Source organism: Lemur catta, chromosome 3 (genome assembly GCF_020740605.2).
Source record: "Lemur catta isolate mLemCat1 chromosome 3, mLemCat1.pri, whole genome shotgun sequence".
NCBI lineage: Eukaryota > Metazoa > Chordata > Mammalia > Primates > Lemuridae > Lemur > Lemur catta.
In genome coordinates this window covers 123,001,966-123,025,061 of record NC_059130.1, presented here as the reverse complement: position 1 = coordinate 123,025,061, position 23,096 = coordinate 123,001,966, and the positions used below count along the sequence as shown (strand labels likewise).

General features: G+C 60.5%; 1 protein-coding gene across 1 annotated transcript in view; it reads right to left on the bottom strand.

Moving 5' to 3' along the window:
• CHD5 (chromodomain helicase DNA binding protein 5) overlaps nt 1-21,432 on the bottom strand; it is a 44,777-nt gene extending 23,345 nt beyond the window's left edge. Inside the window, exons 1-19 of the mRNA XM_045546573.1 lie at nt 21,373-21,432; nt 21,001-21,180; nt 18,247-18,365; nt 17,485-17,723; nt 15,283-15,407; nt 13,973-14,096; nt 13,152-13,318; nt 12,763-12,984; nt 10,712-10,918; nt 10,254-10,465; nt 7,684-7,815; nt 7,483-7,591; nt 6,415-6,606; nt 6,135-6,335; nt 3,353-3,490; nt 3,146-3,267; nt 2,209-2,382; nt 1,711-1,852; nt 439-570 (exon numbers count right to left, since the gene is read on the bottom strand). Of these exons, the coding sequence (XP_045402529.1) occupies nt 439-570; nt 1,711-1,852; nt 2,209-2,382; nt 3,146-3,267; nt 3,353-3,490; nt 6,135-6,335; nt 6,415-6,606; nt 7,483-7,591; nt 7,684-7,815; nt 10,254-10,465; nt 10,712-10,918; nt 12,763-12,984; nt 13,152-13,318; nt 13,973-14,096; nt 15,283-15,407; nt 17,485-17,723; nt 18,247-18,365; nt 21,001-21,180; nt 21,373-21,432 (2,997 nt within the window). The remainder of the gene's footprint in view (nt 1-438; nt 571-1,710; nt 1,853-2,208; nt 2,383-3,145; nt 3,268-3,352; nt 3,491-6,134; nt 6,336-6,414; nt 6,607-7,482; nt 7,592-7,683; nt 7,816-10,253; nt 10,466-10,711; nt 10,919-12,762; nt 12,985-13,151; nt 13,319-13,972; nt 14,097-15,282; nt 15,408-17,484; nt 17,724-18,246; nt 18,366-21,000; nt 21,181-21,372) is intronic.
• Nucleotides 21,433-23,096: the final 1,664 nt, after the last annotated feature.

Sequence of the window (23,096 nt, the reverse complement as noted above, 5' to 3'; positions counted from 1 at the left end):
ATGCACAAACTTCCAAGGCCAGACAGCCCTGCCTCTGACTGCCCCAACCACGATGACACCAGTGAACCTTCCGGATCAAGCTGGAGGAGGGGCTTCTCTCAAACCAGCCCCAGGGGCCCACCTTAATGAGCAGCCAGCTGCAGGGGAGAGGGGCCGGGCAGGGGGAGGGGCGGGCACGCCAGCCTGGACACGTGGGCTGGAAGGGGCAGGGGCAGGGGCAGTTGGCAGAGGAGACACCGCTGTTTGCATCAAACTGCCCCAGCCTCCTAGACTTGCCACTCAGCCAGCTCCTGGGCTGTATCATGCCAGGGCCCCGGGGCCGACCCCTGACACATAGCCACTCGGCCCACACGGCCCTGAGGGGCAGCCTGAAGCACCGAGGCGGGATGCCCCTGTGGGGTGTGGGCTGCAGGCCCAGGGGTGCCAGTGCACGGTCACCTGGGAGAAGATGAGCACGCGGTGCCCCTCGTCCCGCAGCTTCTTCAGCATCTTCTGCAGCAGCATGAGCTTCCCCGAAGACTTGACCAGGGAGCTGCCGTCGTAGGAGCCGTTGGGCAAGACAGGGGCCTCCTGCAGACACGGCAGGAGTGGAGTGTTGGCGGGCTGCCCCCGTCTCTGACTCTGCACCCTACAGGCCCCAGGGGACAGACAAGGGCCACCCCCGGGCTGACTACCCATCTGCCCTGCCGAGTACTAGGCCCAAACCCAAGCCAGGCCAGGCTCAACGGTGTGGGAAGGGCCGTGGGTTGCCCGGGCCCTGGCTCCAGGCACTGTGTCACCAGGCAGAGCTCAGAGACCCCCAGCCCTGCCCTCGGTCCTGCTCCCTGGCTGGCACGCCAAGACAGAGACATCAGTGAATAAACAGATGACGCAGAGCCTGAGGCTAAGCTGGCCTTCCCAGCAGGGGTTGGCCTGGTCGCTGTGGTCACTGCAGGGCACGTCCAGGCAGGGCCAACCCCCTCAGCCTAGCTGAGGCTAAGTCCCAGCAGAGGCCCCAGCACACCAGAGCCGCGAGTGGGACCCGGGGTTGCCTCCGAGGCCGCCGAGCCTCCAACGGCTGATACTGCAGGCTCGCTCTCGCTGGCGGGGGGAGGCGTAAGTTGTAGAGGCTTAAATTAGAACCAAACAGCAGGGACGGGATGACGGTGAGGCCGACAGCCACTGAGCACTCAGCGCGCCAGCTCTGTGAAGGCACTTCAGGTGGCCCTTCCCCTCTGTATTGTCCCCACTTTACAGAGGAAAGGGCTGAGGCTCAGAGCTGACCGTTAGCCTCCCCGTGGCTCTGCAGCCGGGGTCTAAACCCAGGCGCGTCTCACTCCAGGCCCCAGGGGCTCGGCCACAGCTGCACCTGGGGCGCGCCCGGGAGTTGGTTAAAAACAGGATTCCTGCGCCAGGCCTCGGGCCTCCCTCCTCAGTGACCCAGAGCAGCTAGGTCAGCCCTCAGAACCCTGCCTGGAGTCCCCCGGTGCTGAGGCTGGGGGGACCCTGGGGCAACCTGACGCCCTCCTTTCTTGTGGGTCACGGGGAGGCGCTGAGGGAAGGAGAGGGGCCTGCCCGAGCAGTGGGCGCAGGCAGGTTCAGAGGCTTTTCCTGGCACGGTGGGGACGCCTGTCGCCTCCAGGTCCTCATTCTTGGGGAAGTGCTGAGGGCCTGAGCCATGGGCACCTGCCACAGTGGCCGCGGGGAACCTAGGACCGCAGCCGGGCGTACCACGGCGGCCACGGGGAAGAGATAGGGGTGGTTGCAGCACTTCTTCAGGTCCATCATGATGTTGAGCAGGGACACCTGGTTCCCGCCGCCCTTGGAGTTGAGCGCCTCGAAGTTCCGCGTGAGGATGAACTTGTAGTACTTCCTGCAGGAGGACACAGGACAGCGGGCTGCACGCGCCGGGGCCGGCCCGGGCACTGTCTGCTCTGCAGGGAGGCTGGCGGCCGAGCTCCACTCACAGAGACACCTGGGGCAGCCCTGCAAGCTCTGGGCACATGCTAGAGCTGGGGCAGCCCAGACTCTGATCGTCAAACCCTGAGAAGACGCCCCAAGAAGGGGGCGCAGGCCAAGGTGAGCCACAGCCTGGGCGGGGCTGGAGAGCCTCCCACCCGCCGGGAGAGGCACCCCGGAAGGCCAGGTTGGGGCCTTCAGGGAGGGGTGGCCGAGGAGACGGGCTGGTGGTGGGGCCCTGGCAGGCCAGCGCTGGGCCCCACCACTCACTTCTGCATCTGGCTCAGCTCCACGCGGACAATGAGCTCGGTCTTGGCCGGCATGTTCTTGAACACGTCAGCCTTCAGCCGCCTGAGCATGTGTGGCCCCAGCAGGTCATGCAGCTTCTTGATCTGGTCTTCTTTGGAGATGTCGGCAAACTCCTCCAGGAAGCCCTCCAGGTTGCTGCAACAGAGAGCTGGGATAAGCAAGCGCCAGGAACAGGCCAAGCCCTCTGCAGAGGGAGTCAGGATTGGGAGTCGGTGTGGCGGGGGGGGGGGGGGTCGGAGGCCAGCTGGGAGCCCTGGCATTGCCCTGGGTGTCATCTCAATTTCTGTCTAAGCATGTGTCACCCCTACACACACAGCCTTCTCTCTCCCGGCCATGCTGGGTACCTTCCATCCTCAAAGCCGTCCCAGACATGAGCCTCTGAGACTGTCACCCAGATTACAAAAAAGGAAGCCGAGTCTCAAGGGTGCCCAAGGTCATACGGTCCAGCCGTGCCAAGCCTGCCCTGAAACCTAGGTCTCCTAATCCCAAAATCAGCACTCTTCATCCTGCGCCCCCGATTCTGAGCAGAGCAGGGCAGCAGGTGAAGGCCAGGAGGCGGGGCCGTGGGGCTCCGTCTCCACCACCCAGCCCAGGCCCTGGGCCCTGCCTGCCACCACTGTGCCCACGTGAGGCACTCGGGTCTCAGTGGAGGGAAAGGAGCGAGCCGGGGGCACGGGGGCAGGGCCAGGCGCCCAGCAGGAGTCCCGCGAGGGGAAATTGCAGCATTAGCTGCAGCTGGTGTTTCTCAAACACCCACCCCCCAGCAGGAGGTCACAGAGTGGACCATCGCTGGTGCTCCCATTTCACTGAGGAGGAAGGCAAAGCCCGGCGGGTCTCAGCGCCAAGAGAGCCCCCCAGCCCCGCCACCCACATCCCTGGCCAGGCCCTGTTGACTCACTTGAACCTCTCTGGGGTCAGGAAGTTGAGGAGATGGAACAGTTCCTCCAGGTTGTTCTGAAGGGGGGTCCCCGTCAGCAGCAGCTTGTAATCGATCTTGTAGCTGTTCAAGACCCTGAAGAACTTAGGGGAGGAGAGGGACTCCGGTCAAGGCAGCTCTGGGGTTGGGCGTCCGGTCTCCCCGAGCCCCGCGGCCAGCGCCACCTACCTTGGACTGGTTGTTCTTGAGCCGGTGGGCCTCGTCCACCACGAGACAGGCCCACTCGATGGAGCCCAGGATGGCCTGGTCAATGGTGATCAGCTCATAGGAGGTCAGCAGGACGTGGAACTTGATCTGTACTTCTTTCTGGAGGGGAAGAGGCGCGTTTGGGAGGCAGCAGCCGGGAGCAGAGCAGATGAGTCTCAAGAGACAAAGAGTCAAGAGGGGGTACGGCCGGGAATCCCACAGACGCTCCAAGGAGCTGCGGAGCCTGGCCGGGCTGGGACCAGAGAGGAAGACCCAGGCCACCAAGTGGAGGGGGTTGAGCTGAGGCCCAGAGCACAGCCCCGAGAGAGGCTGGTGTTTCGGGGAATGAAAAATCAACACTGCGCTGACCACGGATCACAGAGCAGCTCTCCTTGTCCCCCGTGTAGGTGACCACATAGAAGTTGGACTCATAAGAGCACTGGCTGTCGCCGACGGGCAGGTGGCTCAGGACGAGCCCTGTGCTCAGTCCCTGCTGCTCTCACCTGCACTGTCACATCCCCAGCCAGAGCCCGTGGGGTCTCCGGCTGGAGCACTTTCCCAGGTCCCCATGGCAAACCAGTGGCAGAGCCAGGAACTGAGCAGAGAAAGGGACCTTGCACCCTGGGTTTAATACTCTGTAGTTGCCGATTTGAAATTCTTAATCAAATTTTCTTGTTAAATTTTTGTGTTGTAAGAAAAGTCCCAGGGGATAGTGCAGCGTGTGAGGTCCCCCCTCTCTGGGACAGGTTCTCAGGCTCTCTGCCCCGACCGGTGACCACTGTCCCCCGCCAACCCCTGGGCGCTGGTGGGGAGGGGACATCTGGTGCACACTCTGCACCAAGTCGCAGGGCAGGACTCCAGTGCCTGGAGGGTCTGCACTCCCCCAGCCAGGACCCCCATGCTCGAGGGAGCACAACATGAAAGAGCAAATTAACAACACCATGGCAAGCTGAGAGAAAGACCTTGGAAATAAGGAAAAAACTGTTTTCCTGCATTTGAACAAGGGGCCCTGCATTTTTATTTTGCACTGGGCCCCACCATGATGCCACCCCTCCAAACCAAGCCTGCCTCTCCCAGCAACCCAAGTCCCACGGGAAGGGGTCGGAGAGGGGCTGAGGGAGGCCTCGCTGCATGGGCTAAGCCTGCAGGTGGCACCTGGGCTTGCATACAGCCCCGGCCTTTCCCGCTGGGACCTTCGACTGCCCAAGTGTCGGTCTCCACACCTATCTGCGTGAATACTGCCCTGAGAATTCAAAGAGCTAAGTCTGTTCCTCAAAAAGTCAAAAATAGAGTTGTCATACGATCCAGCAATTCCAATTCTGGGTGTACACCCACAGGAAGCGAACGCAGGGACCAGAGAGGACGTCTGCACGTCCACGTTGATATCAGCGCATCCACAGTAGCCAAAAGGCGGACGCAATGCAAGTGTTCATTGTGGAGAAAAAAATAACAAAGCATCTGTCTGTCCACACGACGCAATGTCATTCAGCCTTAAAAGGGAAGGCATCTGACCACGCGACGACACAGATGAACCTTGGGGACATTCTGCTAAGTGAAATGAACCAGTCTGGTTCCACTCTCATGAGGTCCCCAGAGTAGTCAGATTCACGGAAGACAGCAGAACAGTGGCTGCCAGGGGCTGGGGCGGGGATGGATGGGGGGGTTGTGTTTAATGGGGACAGAGTTTCCATTTTGCAAGATGAAAGGAGTTCTGGAGATCGGTTGCATAACAATGTGAATGTACCTAACACTACTGAACTGTACTCTTGTTTTTTTTTTTAAGAGATGGGGTCTCACTATGTCACCCAGGCTGGCGTGCAGTGGCTATTCACAGGCACCATCGTAGCTCACTGCAGCTCAAATTCATGCCTCAGCCTCCCGAGTAGCTGGGACCACAGAAGCACACACCATGCCCGGCTGAACTGTATTCTTAAAAATGGTGAAGATCAGGCCAGCCACAGTGGCTCACACCTACAATTCTAGCACTTTGGGAGGACGAGGCGGGAGGAGCACTGGAGGCCAGGGGTTTGAGACCAGCCTGGGCAATACCAAGACCTCGTGTCTACAAAAAATAAAAAATTAGCCAGGCACGGTGGCGTGTGCTTGTAGTCCCAGCTACTCAGGAGGCTGGGGCAAGAGGATCACTTGAGCCCAGGAGCCCGAGGTTACAGTGAGCCATGGTGACACCACTGCACACTAGCCCAGGCAATAAGAGCAAGACCCTGACTCAGAAAAAAATTTTTTACACTATGTGTATTTTACCCCAATTTTTAAAAGGAAAATAAATAATAAATAGAAGAGCTAGGTCTGAGAAGTGCCCGGCATGCAGTAAGACCCCGATGTGAGCCCAGGTGAAGACAAGAGACAGGAAGGGGAGAGCACCAAAGGAGAACAGAGACAGAAGCTGGAATGACGCAGCCACAAGCCAGGGACACCTGCGGCCACCAGAGTGGAACAAGGAAGGACGCTGCCCTAGAGCCTTCAGAGGGAGCACGGCCCTGCCCACACCTTGGTGTCAGACTTCTGGCCCCCACACCATGAGAGAATACGTTCTGCTGCTTTTAGCCACCCAGCGTATGAGACTTTATTAGGGCAGCCCCAGGACACGTCACTCTGCGGCTACAGCACGCCCTTGCCCCGCCTGCCGCCTGCCACAGAAGCCCGTCTGAGGGACCCCCGGGGACTGCAGGGTACTTGTGGCCCCCCCACCCACGCCGGACAGGGCGCCTCTCCAGGGTCCTCCCTGGGGACAAGGGGCTCTCACCTTCATGCGGAACACCTTCTTCCCACTCCGAATGGCATTGTCCTCAAAGGAGAACTCATTCTCGCGGATCACAGAGCGGCTCTCCTTGTCCCCCGTGTAGGTGACCACATAGAAGTCGGGAGCCCACATCTCAAACTCACGCTCCCAGTTGATGATGGTGGAGAGGGGCGCACTGACCAGGTAGGGCCCCTTGGAATGGCCCTGGAGCGAGACCCATGCAGTGAGACCGCCTGCCCGCGGCCAGCGCAGCTGCCCCGCCCCAGCCGCCCCCGCTACCCACCTCCTTGTACAGGGAGTAGAGGAAGACGATGGTCTGCACCGTCTTGCCCAGACCCATCTCGTCGGCCAAGATGGTGTCGGTGCCCTGGGCCCAGGAGAAGCGCAGCCAGTTGAGGCCCTCCAGCTGGTACGGGTGCAGCGTGCCACCCGTGGAGTCAATGTACCATGGCTGCTTGTCAAACTTGACCGTGGGCTGCAGGAGAGACAGAGGTTCAGGCACACCCCAAATCCTGGGCCACCAGAGGCCACCTGCAGGCCTTTGCATGTGCAGTTCCTTCTGCCTAGAATGCTCTTCCCACTCCTCTCTGTCTTCCTAACTCTTCTCCTAGTCCCAGCTGGAATGCCTCTTCCTCCAGGAAGCCCTCCCTGACTCCCAGCCTGGTTTAGGTGCTTCTACAATGTCCTCCCATGGCGGCCGGCCCTGTGCTTGTTCTATCAGAGAAAGTTCCTGATTGTTAAATTCCCTGACTTTGAGCCCAGGCTGTCGTGGCATCAGTCCTATTCACTGCTTCCTCCATGTGCCATCCAGTGCCCAGGACACGGTGGACACTTATTCCATATTTGTTCAATGAACAACAGAACAAATGTATGTCTGGGCCACTCAATGCCTGCCATAACCGGCTACCTCCACTTAATCCAGAACATTTGCCTCTTTGATCCTGCAGCTCCAGGCCACCTCCCCCATGAAGTCCTCCTAATGAACCAGACCCATTTGCCTTTCCCTAGCATCTGACAGTCCCAGGCCAGACCATGTTCTGTGTGTACCCACCACAGGCCCCTAGAGGAGGGTGCACTTCCTGAAACAGGCGCCTGGGGCTCACTATCCCTTGTCCCCCAGGGCCAGCCCAGGGCCAGGTGCTGGCAGACACCCAGGAAGCTTTGCAAGATGAATCGTCCCAGGGCTCCTCCGGGGCTCCTCCCAGGTAAGAATGGCGTGTAACTCGCTGTGAGTGGGCCCTTCCTGCCGCCCCGGCCTGCATGGGCACGATTCAGTGTGCACAGGCCACGGCCAAGCCTGGAGTGGGCAGGCCCTGGGAATCCCTCCCACGGCTCCCCCACCCCCACTCACGTCCACGATGGGCGTGTCCGGTGGCTTCTCCTGCTTGTCGTCCCGCAGCTTCTTGCTCTTCTTAACCAGCCTCTTGGGCAGCCTGGCGTCCTCCCCCAGCATCAGCTCCCTGGGAAAGGGCATTGGACGCAGGTGAGCAAAGCTCAGGCTGGGAGCAGGCCCCGGTGGCTGGCGCCCAGCAGCCTGGTCCCCACGGCCCACCTGTGGCCCCAGTATGCCTGCTTCAGGTTGTCGTAGTAGGGGATGTCGATGTCATCGATCTCCCAGGTGCACTGGTCGTAGGGCAGGTCTTTCCACTTGATCAGGTAGTGCACATCCCCCTTTTTATCGAAGCTGCAACACAGCGAACAGGTGGCAGGGGAGGGGCGGGTCACTCGGGCAGTAGCCACACATGGGTCTGATGAAGGCACCTGACAGGGCGCAAAACCACTCATGCCACCGTCCCCTTGGATCCACCAGGAGGAGGCGCCAGGGCAGCAGCTCCAGAGAGATGCAGCGGCCTGCCCAGGGCCACACAGCTAGCGAGGGCAGGCGAGAGTACCTGGTAAGTGGCAGAGCCAGAAAGGCACACTGAGAGGCTGTGCCAACGGAGGGGCAAAGGGCCGGCATCCAGCGTCCTTTCCAGCCTCTGCTGCAGGGATGGATCCCATCCCATCCCCTGGTCTGGACACAGGAATTTTTAATTTCTAAGTTGGAAAGTCTCTCTCCTGCCCATGGACATTTTTCCCCAACTTAAAAACCCAGAGGACTCGAGCAGTGCCCGTCCCAGCTGAGGGGCCGTCTCTGCAAGGTAGACAAGGATGCAACTCCTGCAGGTGGGACGGCCTCTTCCAAAGTCACCCCACCCCTGGGACACAGAGACCCAGTGACCAAGCCCAGGAGTACACAGTAGATTCTGGCCGCTGGGAGGGTCCTCAGGCCTCCCACCCAACCTGGGTTGATTGGCAGCCAGGCCGGAGGAGGGGTGCAGGGCCGGGGGGCCCTGACTCCCCTCCATGGAGGTAACAGGCAAACAGGCCGGGTGAGCAGAGGCTGCAGCAAACCTGAGGACGCCAAGAGCAAAACCAACCCCTCGTCACATGGACCCCGATGGGTTGTTTTCAGTAAATAACTGGGTGTTACACAGACTTTGAGGAGTAAATCTGAGGGAGATTCACCTGTCCCACCTTGCAGGCAGAGAGGAAAACTGCCACTTATGTTTTTTAACATGCAATTTAATAAAGGTAAAAAATTGTGGGTCAATTCAATGCAGGGCTCAGGTTCCCCTTGGAAGGGTCATTCTCAGGGAGGTCTGGGGGGCAAAAGGGGGATTCCATAGCCAAAGGTGGCAGCTTTTTAAATTCTACAGCTGCCCCCTTACTGACGACCACCCAAAGCCGGCCTTTGGCAAGCTCCTGGGGCCCTTACAAAAGCCCATTGTCCACAGGGCCTCAAAGCGCAGAAGAGGGGCCAAGGCTGGAATCTGAGCACCCGGCTCAGCTTCTGAACTCTGCTCTCCCCAACAGGTGCCTGGGACAGGAAGCACTGAGTGGGACAGGCCACCAATCCTAAGCCCCTCAACGGCAGAGCCCATGATGTCAAGGTTCGGGGTGAGGAGTACAAGCTCCAAGCTGCCACCACACGGCAGACACCCCAGGCCCCACCCCAAGGCCCACCTGTTGGCCACCACCAGTTCTCAAGCACCTGAGCTCAGGAATGAGCAAGCGTTCCCACTGCCCGCCACATCGAAGCCAGAGCCACAGGCCTCCTGCCCTGGGCCTCCTCGTCCTGGCCTCCTGCAGCTTCTGATAACTAAGCCACCTGGGCAATTTCCAGACAGCCACAAAGAACTGTCACTGGGGGTGGAAAAGTAGGTCTTGGCCAGGTGCGGTGGCTCACACCTGTAATCCCAGCATTTTGGGAGGCCAAGGCAAAAGCATTGCTTGAGGCCAGGAGTTCAAGACCAGCCTGAGCAACATAGCGAGATCCTGTCTCTACGAAAAATAGAAAAATTAGCTGGGTGTGGTGGTGGGCTCCTATAGTCCCAGCCACTTGGGAGGCTGAGGCAGGAGGATCACTTGAGCCCAGAACTGGAGGCTGCAGTAAGCTATGATGATGCCACTGCACTCTAGCCTGGTCAATAGAGAAAGAGCCTATCTCAAAAAAAGAAAAAAATAGAAAAGAAAAGAAAGTAGGTCCTGCCATCAGAAAGCACTGGGTTGAAATCGCAGCTCTACCGCCTTTTGGCTCTGTGACTTTTGGCAAGTGACTTAACCTTGCTGTACCTGTTCTCACATCAGTAAAACAAGCGCAAAAATCAAACGCCTACCTCTTGGGGTAGCTGGTGCTCAGTCGTGTGAGCTGCTGTTACAAACGTGGGGAAAACGTGCACAGCCCCACGCCTCAGGCCCACTTCAGTCCTCAGAACTCTCCTTCCAGTATCGAGCCCTGACTCAGTTCAAGGGTCTGGACCCACCCAGTGTCCTATTTTGTGCAAGTTTCACCATGTTACGCTGGAGTTTTTCTCCCACCACAAGTGTGGGCACATGCACGAGTGTGCCCATGTGCAGATGACAACCCTCCGGCCGGACAGTCAAATCGCCAGCAGCGGGGAGCCCCAGGCCTCTTCCTGCTGCCCCTACTGCACCCACACATGCTTCCAGGTAGAGCCCCAAGGGAAGGGCCCTGGCACCCTGCCCTGCGCCCATTTCACAGAGTGAAGGAGCCGACGCATCCCAGATCCATGGGTGCCCACCTGCAGCGTCGCCAGGGCGCCCCTGCCCGGCACGCACCTGTGGTTCAGGATGCGGTGGATCATCATCCACTCGGGCTTGATGCCGTAGCGGTAGAAGCGCTCCTCCATCTTGGCGTAGAGGGGGTCCTTGTTCTTCCTCTTCTCACTCTTGCCGTCCTCATCGCCAGAGCCGTAGTCGAAGGGCGGCGGCTCGTCCATGTCGTTCTTTCTTTGGTAGTTGCGATACATCACCGTGTGGTACAGTTCCAGCTGCTCAGGGTGGGGGTCCAAGTTACGGGAGGGAGGGGGCCACAGCCTCCTGTGTCTCCCGACACAGGACCCTCGCCCCCAGCCTGGGTCCTCACCCCCAGCCTCTCCATCTGTAGCTCCCAACAATGCCCCTCACTCGGGGGCCCTGACAGCACGTATCAGCCCCTTCCCACCAACCCTGGAGGGTCCAGAGGCTCACAGCAGGCACTGAGCCTCGGCACAGCCACACCTGCCCACGTGCCTCACCTGTAGCTCCTTCACCCAAGAGCAGTGCCAGTAGGAGAGCCCTGCCCACTTGACAAAGAACTCTCTCTCCGGGATGCCCTCCAGGGGCTTAGGCGGCGGGATGCCGGGCTCCACCTCGGGTCCTGGCAGCCCCACCATGAAGGGGGCTGGGGGCTCTGTCCACCTCCAGTGTAGGATCCGCTGGACTTTGCCCTTCAGTGGGGGACACTGTGGACAGAGGAGGGTCCCCAGGTTCAGGGCTTAGCCACCGGGCCCCATCCAGAGGCTCTCATGACAGCAGGCTGTCACACAGGGTCCCTCCAACTGGCCACACTGTCCCCAAGTCAGAAGAGCATGTCAGTGATCCCACGACACCCATCCTGTTCTCAGGAGTCCAAGCATGTTGTACACACAGGGGCAGGGGCGGTCTGTGAGCCATGTGGGGGACAAGCAGAGGGAGCAGCAGAGCCCAAGACTCTGGACTCCCCCTATCTGTGGGCCTCCCCACTGCTATACTCCCTGCTAGAGCCCCCTGAGAGAAGGTCACATCATGTCATGACTCACGAGCACCCACGGAGCACAACCCCCCTGCCTGGAGCTCAGGGACACAGCAGCCCTGCCCCTGAGCCCTCACCCAGGCATGGCTGCACCCAAGCACCAGAGACACAGGTCAGGGGCCCTGATGGGTGCCAGGCTTCCAGTGAGCAAAGGTGAGAAATGCGGCAGTCACGAACACACCGTCTGCACACTCAGCACGCGGCCCCAAGGCAGATCGGAGCAGCCCTGGGCCTCAAGAGGCAGTTCTGAGCCTGGCTGGACCAGGGGAGGGGAGGACAGATTCAGGGAGGCAGCTCTGTTGGGGAGGGCAGGTCCCAGCTCTGCCACCACCTGTCCTTGTAACCCTGTACAGGCCTCCTGAGCCCATCTTCTCGTCTGTGAGATGGGTCCACCCTTCCTCCACCTCCCAGGTTGCTGTGGTGTCGAATCACACGGGAAGGCCTCAGTGTGCCACGCACACCAGAGCCCCGAGCCAGCCTTCGTCTGGCCTTAGTGACGGCGAAGGCTGAGCAGCAGAGGAGGGGGAAGAGACGGGAGCACAGGAGAAGAGCCTCCTCCACTGGCCCTGCTCTGGGGGGAGTGGGGAAGGGGACCCTTCCTTCCCAGGCCACAGGGCCCCACCTGCCCTGCCTCTATGCACACCCTGCAGGGAAGGCCCTGGGAGGAACTCAGCTCTGGCTCCCCTCCCATCCCAGGACCACCTATCGGTTCTAAGAAAGCACAGAAGGCTGCACCCATCAGAAGGGGCCTCCCAGACCCCTACACAGACACGGACATGCATGTGCACACGTGCACACATGTGCACGTGCACCGCACTACACACGCCCAGATGCACACAGGATGACGAACGGCTAACCACAGCACAGCCCGGCACCAGGAGCATGGGGGACCCAGCACTGGAGGTGGGCTGGACAGGCAACTCAGAGCATGGGGCCTCCAAATGCCTGCCATGATTTGGGGGTGAAGGACAGGGGTGTGGGGGGCACTCCCCTCTCCCTGCAGAACACAAGCCTCTGCACCCCCAGCCTCCAGACACGAGCCAGGTCCAGGGTGGCTCTGGAGACCTGGGTCTGAGTGGACAGTGCTGCCGTGGCACGGCCCTAGGCAAGTCACTTTACCTCCCTGAGCCTCAATTTTCTATCTAAAAGTGGGACTAAAATGCCTGGTACTGGAACACTCAGCGAGGTAAATGAACACCACGGTGTGCAGCACGTGGTGCAGAGCCAGCCCCCACTAAACAGAGGCTGCGGTGTCAGCATGATCGCCACACCAGTCCTTCCACCCCGCTCATGCTCGCATGAGAAACTGACGGTTTAGACGCTCCTTCAGGGGCTTTGGAAGCAGCGCAGGCCCGACGGAAGGGTGGGGCGGGGCTTGGTGGGCGGGGCCTCGAGCGGTGTGGGCGGGGCTTGGTCCGGCAGGGGCGGGGTTTGCCATGGAGTTCTCCCCGTGGGCGGGGCTTTCCCGGGGCGAGGCGGGGCTTGGGCGCGGCGCGGGGCGGGCGGAGCACTCACAGTACAGCGCGGGCAGAGCCATTCACCGTTTGGGATCTCGGGCAGCGGCGGGTTGAGGCAGTGCAGGTGGTAGGAGGAGGGGCAGGCGTCGCAGCAGAGCAGCTCGCCGCCGTCCTTGCACACGCGGCAGAACTCCATGTGGTCGTCCTCCTCCTCCTCGCAGCCGCCCTCCTCCTCCTCCTCATCGTCGTCCTTGGGCTCCCACTGGATCCCCTCCTTCTCCTGGCGCGGGAAGCCCAGGTGGAGGCACCGTGGGCCGGGTGCCCCTCCCCTAGGCCCCGACTCCCTCCCTCCCCCGCACGAGCCTCCCCTCGTTCTGACATTCCGCACTGGGGTCGGGGAGCCAGGCGGAGGCCACCCCCCGAGCACGGAGCTCTGCCAGGGCTTACGCAGTGCGGGCAGCTCCACTTTCCCTCGGGAGCCTTCTCCAGCTCCGGGTCGAGGCAGACGAGGTGGTAGGCCCGCGGGCAGGTGTCGCACAGGATGATCTCACCCCCCTGTTGGCACACCTCACAGTAGTCCTGGTGGTCCGTCTCGTAGCCGTCACCGTCGTCAACTGGCGGGGAGGAGAGGTGGTCATGGAGGGCCCCGTGCCCACTCCCGGTGCACAGGGGTCTCCACCACCCTGGCTAGACAGGCACGTAGCAGGTGCCTGACAGATGATGGATGGGTGGGTGGCTGGGTGGATGAACTGGGGTGAACAAATGATGGGGGGACGGCCAAGGTAGTACAAGGGTGAAGATGCACAGGAGATGGGTAAAAGGAAAGGCAGGCAGGGTGGGAGCATGGGTGGATGAACACACAGATGAAAGGAGGGACAAATGGACAGATAAATAAAAGGAAAGGAGAGAGGGAGGGGGAGGGGAAGGGGGGAGGGCATGGGTGGGTGTCAAGTGGGTGGGCAGAGGGGTGGGTGACTGAACCGGGGGTGGATGAGATGAAGCAGCACTTCCTGCTCCAGTACCCACACTGCCAGCGCAAATGCCCGGGTGGCTCACACCACAGGTTCCTTATTCTTTCCTCACTGGGACAGGACACCCTCCCCTGACAGTAGAGACCAGGGCAGTTGAGGAGGCACCAGGAAACTGCCTGGCAGAGGCCCAGAGAGGCCGAGGCATGAGGATGCCCTTCCCCTGCTTCCCAAGGGGAGGTGCTGCGCCCCCCACATCCTCCCAGGAGGGCCCAAGGACCCGCGGACAGGAAGCCCTACTCCTCTTCTTCTTGCGCCTCCTCTTGCTCTTCTTGCCCAGGGCTGCGGAGCACTCGGAGCGCATGGAGGAGCTGTGGATGCTGGCGCTGTCGAAGTCGGACTCCTCCCGTTCATCCTCCTCGCTCTGCAGGGGGAAGGGGCCTGTGAGCGCAGGGTTGGGGGAGGACAGGTTTCCATCCCGAAGGGTTCCACCCCAGGGGCTTTGCTGGGCTGGGCAGCATGGGGTGGTGCAGGGCACAGAAAAGACTCCAGAGACACAGTGCTCCCTGTGGTTCATCTTGTCCCCCGACCCAGCTAGAAACCTTATGTCACAGCCCTGCCTCCCAGTCCAGCCTGATGTCCCACCATGCTCCCTGAGCCCTGCTCTCTAGCCCTCAGACACTTCCCACATTTCCTGCCTCCATACTGTTTGCCCCAGCCTGCCCTCTATCCTGCCAAACTCCTACACATCCTTCAAGGGGCAGACCTAAGGACACCTCCCCCAGGGAGGCTTCCCAGATCTCTCCTTCAGGGGACCCACTGGACAGCCTGTGTGCCAGGTCTGCCTGATGCATCGTTGGCTCCCTGCCAGTGAATATGCCTGCCAGATTATGAGCACCACAGGAGAAGGGACCACCATGGTGAGCAGAAAGGGCCTGGCACCTACTGGGTGCTCAATAAATAACCTGCTGAGCTGAGCTGGACCCCAGCATGGGGCAGGCCACACCCTCTGTGCCACACTGCCCTCCATTACAGCTGTGTAACGGGCTGCCAAGAGGTAGAATAGCAGCTCCTGTCTCTGCCCTACTGCAGGGCTGGGTGAGAAGAGGGAAACAGCTGCCCATGGGGGTGAGGAGGGTAAATGCCCCCACACACACAGAGAAAGAGTCCTCCACAGCTGAGACACAGGCTTAGGGTCTGAGCTTGGGCTCAGAGCTGGCCCTAGGGACGGAGGGGAGGTAATCAGGGCCCCTACCAGCTTCCACGGGCCCTACAAGACTCCGAAGGGCCAGTGGCTCTCCTGCCTGCTGGCCGGATGGAGCAGCAGCTGTGCACAACGGGAGCGGGGACTGAGCTCCCAGCGGGCAGGAGAGCTCCCTGCCCAGAGTCTAAACCCCTCAGCAGACAAATGGGGAAATTGAGTCCCAGCAGGCCTGCAGGTAGAATGGAAAGAGTAGGGGAAGGCTGCAGGAACTGCCCCCAGCTAGGTCAGGAAAATGACCTGAAGGCTGCCTTCCAGGGTCACCCTAGCCCTCCCTGGCTGTGAGCACACATGAAGGCATGCATGCATGCAGGTGCACACACGTGTGCATGCACACACTCTCACTCACCGAGGAGCCTTTCTTCCTCTTGCTGCTGATCCCTCCAAAGCGGAACTTGAGCCCAGCCACCTTTTTCCCTTTGCCCTTTTTCTTCCCATCTTTGGAGCCTTTGATCTTCTTCCTCACTCCAGGCCCTGAAAAACAAGGGTAACAGTAGCCAGCAGTGCCACTGATTGGCCACCGTCAAGTCACTGAGCCATAAGGAAAGGGTCACTCCTACCATCGCCCCTTTCAGATGGGGTGGCTGGGGCTCAGAGAGGTGAAGACCTTGCTTAAAATCACATAGCAAGGAAAGGGAAAAGCCAGAGAAGGACCCTGACCTGAGTCTGTCTGCTCTGGCCACTGCACTGCCCCTCTGCCGTGACTGGAAGAAGTGCCAGTTCCCTTGGGAAGAGCGTCTATACTGTCCCCACTCCCAGAAAGGAGCTGCCCTCAATGAAGCCACCAGCCCCACAGCCAGCAGGGCCACCGAGGGCACCTCTGCCCACCTGCGGTCCACGCTTGGGCCCCAGAGAGATATCCTGGGGCTGAACGCCCTTCTCCCACCTGCCAGCCTCCCCAGGCCCAGGCAACACTGGCACCACCAAGGCCGCCCCCAACTCTGCCAGTCACCCGCGGAAAGGCCAACAGGGTTGCAGCTGTTTTTATGGAGCTGGCCACAGGGCAATTAGCCACCTGGGGAATAATGACCGCCAGGAGCCTCTCCCGCTGCCAGGCCGAGCAAGGAGGGGCCTGGAGGCAGGAACCTACGCCCTGCAGAGTTGGCCCCACCTGGGCCCTCCTTGAGCCACACCACATGCAGGGACATGGAGCCGGGAGCCCAGCTGCACCCTCAGTGGCGCCACAGAAAATCTATTTCAATTTTCCAAGCTCTGACTAGGCAGCTTAGGGAATCGATAGCTCAGCGGCTGGAGCCCAAGAGGAAATGAGAGAGAAAAGCTGGGCAGGTGGGGATAGGCCAGGAGCCCCTCCTGAGACCCTGCCACCAGGATGGAGCAGGACACAGACAGCGCAGGCTCTGATCCCCACAGGGCCCCCTTCAGAGACCCGGCAAAAGGGCCAGACAGGGCGCCCCAGCATCGTCCCAGAAACCAAAGCTCGTTGGGGTGGAAGCAAGGGGTCCCTGCCCCCTTGGCCTCCACCAAAGCCCAGATCAGGGCACCTGGGAAAGCTGACCTGCCTGCAATCCCACCATCGGCAGCCCTGGGAGATCGATGCCCCCATCCCCTAGAAGCCAGAAACCTCCACCCAGCCAGACACAGGGGGCGTCTGCTGCCCCTCTGCTCACACCCAGACACCCCACCATTGAGTCAGGTTTGGGATCTGGACCTTTTGCCGGCCCGGGCCCAGAGCAGCGCCCTGGGAAGCCAGCCCTGACCACACCACCCCTGCCCCCGCTCAAATCTCTGGCCCGTCTCTTGCATCCTAAAGCTGGAGGGGCAGGGGCCTGGAGAAGGACCCAGCGCACAGTGGGTGCTCAGATGAGGGGATCAACAGACTGTGCTTGGGCCTCCTCCCCGGAACGGTACAGCCTCAAACGCAAGAGCCCGCCACCTCCCAGAAGCCTAGGGCTGGAGAGCTCCACGCTGCAGGCCTCCCCTCCCTCCTCCTCCACGCCCGAGTCCAGGGGGCTCCTGGGCTGGCCCAGCGTAAACCCCCCAAAGCTCTGCCCACACGACCTCCTCTGCTTCTCCACCAGCCCTCTTTTTTTATTTTTTAGAGACAGAGTCTCACTCTGTTGCCAGGGCTAGAGTGCCGTGGCGTCAGCCTAGCTCACAGCAACCTCAAACTCCTGGGCTCAAGGGATCCTCCTGCCTCGGCCTCCCGAGTAGCTGGGACTACAGGCGTGAGCCACCGTGCTAGCTAGTTTTTTCTATTTTTAGTAGAGACGGGGGTCTCACTCTTGCTCAGGCTGGTCTCGAATTCCTGACCTCAAGCGATTCTCCCACCTCAGCCTCCCAGAGTGCTAGGATTACAGGCGTGAGGCACTGTGCCTGGCCCATCCACCAGTCCTCAAAGATAGGGCAGAAGCTATGATGCTACATCACTGCCAAGAAAGGACCTGTCAGTCCAGGGTCACACTGGCACAGGGTCCCCAGCAAGGGGCACCCCAGCTGCCCTTCCCTGCCCGGGTCTGGCTGTGGCTTCTCCTACAGGGTCTGGGGGGCCCCTTCCAGTCAGGGCTCGGTGCCCACCCACCCACAGCCTCACCCTTGCCCTCCTTGGTCTTGGCCTTGCGGACAGGCACAGGCTGGGGCGCCTGCTGGGGGCTGACGGCCAGCGGAGGGGCGATGGTGACCGTCTCTACAGCCGCAGCCACTGCCGCCGCAGCTGCCGCCGCCGAGCTGCCCTTGAAGGGGTTGTTGGCGCTGAACTCCCGCCACTTGGCGCCCAGGACAGTCATCATTTTGGACATAGGGATTTTCGGGTTCTTCTTGGCGATGAGTGGCCTGTTGGGGGAGAGGCAGGAGAGTGAGGGCAGGGCCATGGAGGGGCCACCCCTTCTCCTCCCACACCCGCAACCCCATGGCACTGCTCCAGGTTCCTGGTTAGAGAAGCCAGGTGGAGGGGGCGGGCAGAGGGCAAGCTGAGATGACAGTCTACCCCCAAAATGCTCCTGCTCCCCTGCTCACACCATTTTCTAAAGGAGTTTCCAGACCCTGCAAGACCCTAGGGGTCAGAGACGGGGTGCAGGGGGCCTTGAGGAGAGAGAGGTCATGGCGGCTGAAGACCCCTAGGAAAGGCTAGAGCCACGTTCCCCAAGGGGAAGAGACTGGAGGGCACGGGACAGGCCCAATGAGGGAAGGCCCCACTGTCTGTTAAAATAAAGGGGTCCTGCCACGTCCTGCCAGCTCTGCAAGGTCATTGGGTCAGTCTGACAGCACCCATACCTGCCCCGGGAACTGGGGCTCTGTCCCTCTGCCCCTGCCCTTGACTTGGTTCCACCAGGGGGAGTGCAGGCCTCTGGCCCACCTGAGGAACTGGCTGAAGGCCTTGTAGTTGGTCAGCGTGTGGTAGTCCTCCTCGGAGAACAGGTAGTCCACGTCGTCCAGGCCCCACTCGGCCATGAGCTGCCCCGAGGACTTGGGCTCCTGCCGAGGCGTAAGCCGGAGATAGAGTGGGGGGGGGTGTTCTGGCCTGCACCCCAGCCCCGGGTGGGGGGAGGGTCATGTCTGTGGTTCTCACCACCAAGAACATCCCACAGCATGGCCACCCTGCCAGCCCTTTGTCACACACCAGCCCCAAGGGTGCCAGGGCAAATGTTTAATGTCAGGGTCTGGGGGGCTGTCGTGTGTGTGCCCAGAACCTCTAGAAAGGGAAACCAGCCAGCTGTGGGAAAGGAAGCCGGACCCCAAGTCCAGGCCACCGTCTTGAGACAGGGCTGCCCGCCTGGCTCGGGACCCCAGAGCAGGAGTTGCCGGACTCACTCTCTGGGAGGAAGAGGGGTCGGGAATCTGGGCAGCAGAACAGCACAGTGGCCAGAAGATGGCTTTTAGGAGGGAAATGTCCCTGGGGAGGGAGCAGCTACGGGGCTGCCTCAGGCATGTTGGAGAGACACGAGCCTCCCCAGGCACCCCCAGGTGCAGCACCCATGAAGGACAGGCCACTGCTGGGTTCTAGGGACAGGAAGGTACACTCTACTGGGTCAGGGGCATGGGACAGCAGCCCAGCTGGGGGCAGGGCCCTGAGAGGGTCCCTCAACCACCACTTCACTTTCCAGACAGGACGATGAGGCAGAGGGGCACCCCAGGGGCATACAGTGAGCTGTGGAGCCAGCCCCAGGCTCAGATGACCAGCTGACCATGCGGCCCAGGCTGGCTGGGATCAGACGGGGTGGTGCTGCCTATGGGCTTGGGCCAGTTCTAATCGTGAGAAGTGGACAAGTTACTTAACCTCTCTCTGCCTCAGTTTCCCTATCTGTGAAATGGGGACGACAGCAGCACCTGCCCCACAGGAGAGAGTGAGTTAGCACAGGTGCTTGGAACAGGGCACATCGCCATCTGTCAGCAGCTGCTGGTGCCCAACGCACCTTGCCTTCCTCCTCCCCCACACCCATAGCTTCCAGGCTACCCTGAGCTGCCTCCCCCGACACACTGACCCAGCACACCAATCTGCCCACCCCACTCCTGGGCCAAAGTCCCTGGTCAGGGTGGTCATGTGACCTGACCCAGCCCGAGCAGGGGGAATGCTGGGTCTCCTGCCTGGACCCCTGGACACGGGAGACCTGCTCTCCCTCCTGCTGGATATGCCAAGAGGCCCCAAGCTGCTGCTGCACCCATTCTCCCACACGGGCGCCCGGCCTGAGCCACAGAGCAAAAGATGCAGAGAAACAGCCCTGGATGACATCACGGGGTGCCACACCCAGAGGGCCCCCTGCCTCTCAATTCCCAGGGCCCGCCAGCACAGCGGGAGGCCTCCCAAACCCCTTGTTCCATGACAGTTCTGAGATGTTCCCACGTGGGGCCCCTCCCGCGGCCGACCTGCCCCCATGGACACACAGCCATTCCCGAAGGCACATGGGCCCCTTCGCCCCCACCCAAGGGCGCGGAGCCGCAGGTGAACAAGAGGACGAGTTTGTTCCAGGATAACCCTGAATCGCTCCCTTGAGTTACTCTTTCGGAACTGTCAGCCCCTCGGCTATTACCAGTCACAGATGACTCACGACACATCCACTGACTCACGAATCACCCCGGGTGTCAGGACACCACTGGTAAGAATGCCTCCCCCTCCGGCACTCCCCAACTTCAGTCATCGGGTTCACCATTCTGCCTCACCCAAAAGCGACTGTACTAATATTTACGGAGCATTTATCTTTAAATCCACGGCTAGCCCAAACTGAGCCTTGGTGCCTTGTAAAAGAACAAAGGGAGCAAGGTACTCCTGGGCAACAATGTCACCTGCCCACCGCCCCAGAGCTGAGGCCTGGAAGCCCATCCATCAGCCTCACTCCGGCCCCTTCCTCCCCAAGGACCCCCACGGTGCCACCTCTGAGACCCGGGGGGCCTCAGGATGGCCCTAAAGTCTTGGCTGGGCTCACATCATCTCCCTTATTCTTGGGAAGACACTTTTCCTCAGCGGACAGCTGGAGGCCCAGCCCTACGGCTCCTGTTTGTGTAGGAGACGCTCAGAACGCCGCCCGGGCAGAATTTCAGGACGCCTGCTGGTAAGAAAGTTCCCTTTCTACCATAAGCAGAGCTGTCAGCCGCTTTTTGTGGCTAAGCCTCCATTTGTGGTTTTATTTTCCCAAATTGCTCCAAGCAAGAGGTTCCTGACACTAAACTTGAACCCACATTATCCACCACTCTCCCCGGAAACAGCTGCGCACTGGTGCAGGCGAGCTGGTGCCCAGGGCAGTCAGCACACCGGCAAGATGCTGCCTGCTTTCCTCCACAGATTCCTAAACTTCACCTTTTCATGTTAAGCCCATGCATGAGCACACACACGAGCACACACACGAACACATGAGCCCATGCACGAGCACACACACGAACACACATGACCCCATGCACAAGCACACACATGAGCACATGAGTGAGTACACACATGAACACACGAGCACATGCATGAGCACATGTACGAGCGCACACACAAGCACATGCATGAGCATGTGCTCACAGGGGCTCCCGGGTCGGAGGGCAGAGAGCCGACAGGCAGGAGGCTCAGCCCCTCCGAGGGGGCTGCTGTTCTGTCCCAGCTCCGGCCCCTCCCGCCTTGCCTCGTGGTTACCTTTAAGCATCCATCATCATTATCATCCTCATCATCATCCTTCTTCTTTCGCTTGGCTTTTTTCTCTTTCTTGTCCTTGAGTTTCTTCTTCTTCTTTTTATTAGGGGAGTAGTCACTACCCTCGCTGTCCGACTTCTCTTCCATCTCCTCTTCATTTTCTGACAGTTCATCATTGCTCCCCTGGGAAAGAAAGGGGTACAGTGAGGGAAACAGAGGCCCGGAGAATACCGAGTCCCGGCCCACACTTGGGATCAGTCGCCCCACTCCTTGGCAGGGTCCCACCGCCCACAGCTCAGCCCCGAAGCCCAGCCCGAGTCAGCGGTGTCGTCCCGGGGGCATGCGGCAGCGAGTGCTGCAGGGTGCAGGCCGGGCTCTCGTGAAGCCCAGTGCAGCCTGCTCCGCAGCCCTCGGGGTGAGCTCCGCGTCAGTCATCTTCAGGTTTCTACAGACTTCGGGATTTTAACCAATGTTACATGACGGTGCCAGGACCCAGGAGCTCGTAGCAGAGATTGTGATGCCCAGAGTCAAAAGACAAAGTGCACAGGGAAAGTGCAAGTAGGAGAAGACCCACCGACCCGTGCCCACCCCAGAGCTGCTTCCGTGTGCATCCTACAGAACCGTGCTGATCAAGGGAGACCTATAAACAACGTAGGGTGCACGTTCCAGTTTTCTCTGTTCGGACTCTCCAGAAGCTGCTATGGCACAAGCCCACCTTCCCCCTCCCCCACCCCGGCTGCTTCCTCTCAATATGAGACAAGGTAATTTAGGCAGCTCTTAAGCCTGGCTTCCTTGATTTAGTTTCCTGTCTGTACAGGCAGAAAATGGCCCATTTATATGGAGATAAGGGCGTTTACAGCCAGAGCATCCCCCCCAGGAAAGGTACTGCCCCTCGGAGAAAGCAGCTTACTCCTGGCCTTCAGCGATGCCAGCCGGCTGGCAAAGCCCTTCCCGGCCCCTCCCAGGGAGAGCTGGGCACTGTTGCTGCGATACCAGCACGGGCCCGTCCTCCTGATTGCCGTTAACTGCCTTCAAGGTGAGCAAAGAGCATGGGAAGGGATGAGCAGAGAACTGGAGAGATGAAAAATGAGCTCAGGAAACAGCAGCAGGGGAGAGGGAAGAGGCAGAAGGGAGGAGAGAGGAAGGGGGAGGGAGGGCAGGAGAATGAGGGGCAGAGCAGGCAGCAGGTCTGCCTTGAGCATCCTGGGAGGCCCTGGCCAGATCTCTAAGGCCACACTTTAAAGAGGCAATAACCTGCCTTTTCCCCAGTGAGAGGCTTCAAACAGGCACATCCCATCGGTTAGTTGGGGGCAGATAAGGCTGCTGGGGGGGCCCTCCCCAAAGTCCAGCCGGGAAGCACCCTGCCCCCATGCTCCCTGCACTTCCCTCTCCCTGCCACCCGCCAGGCTTCCTGCTCCCAAACCTCTTAGCCCACCAAGCCGCCAGAGTCCGGCACTGGCAGCTAGCAGGCAGCAGGGCCTCTGTGCATTTTGCTTTTCCAGAGCCCGGCTGTTTCTGGGAATACTGACTCTGCCGCTGACTGGGACCCTGATTCTAGGGCTGGTGGCGACACTGTGCCCTGGGGCCACAGCTCCCAGGCTCTGCCTCAGTCCTTGGGGGAGGTGGAGGTCAGACAGGGATGTCCACTTCCCCCAAGGGTGTCAGAGTTCGGGCAGCTTCAGAAGACCACCCCTCGAGAGACCTGAGAGACACAGCCTTCTCCCCCAGCCCTCGCTCCAGCAAGGTAAGGACGGGGGAGAGGCTGCCACGAACTTCAGCACCATGGACAGAGGGAGGGGCCCTGGTTGGCCCCCAGCTGCCCGGGGGCTGACCCCACAGACCCACCATAGATGAGGCTGGCAGACCCACGGCTGATACCGTGTGGCCCGCCCGTGGGCCCTGGGGTTCCCCGGGGAGGCTCCGTCCCTAGCTAGCCCAGGACTTGGGCAAGTCACTGCGGCAAGTGAACCTCAGCTTCATCCTCTGTGAGGTGGGGATGCCACAAAGGATGGGACCAGGAGACAGTGTAGGAAAGGCCTTGAACACTCCTGGCAGGGAGAAACTGAGGCACGGAGAGGCAGTGCTCAGAGACAGGGCAG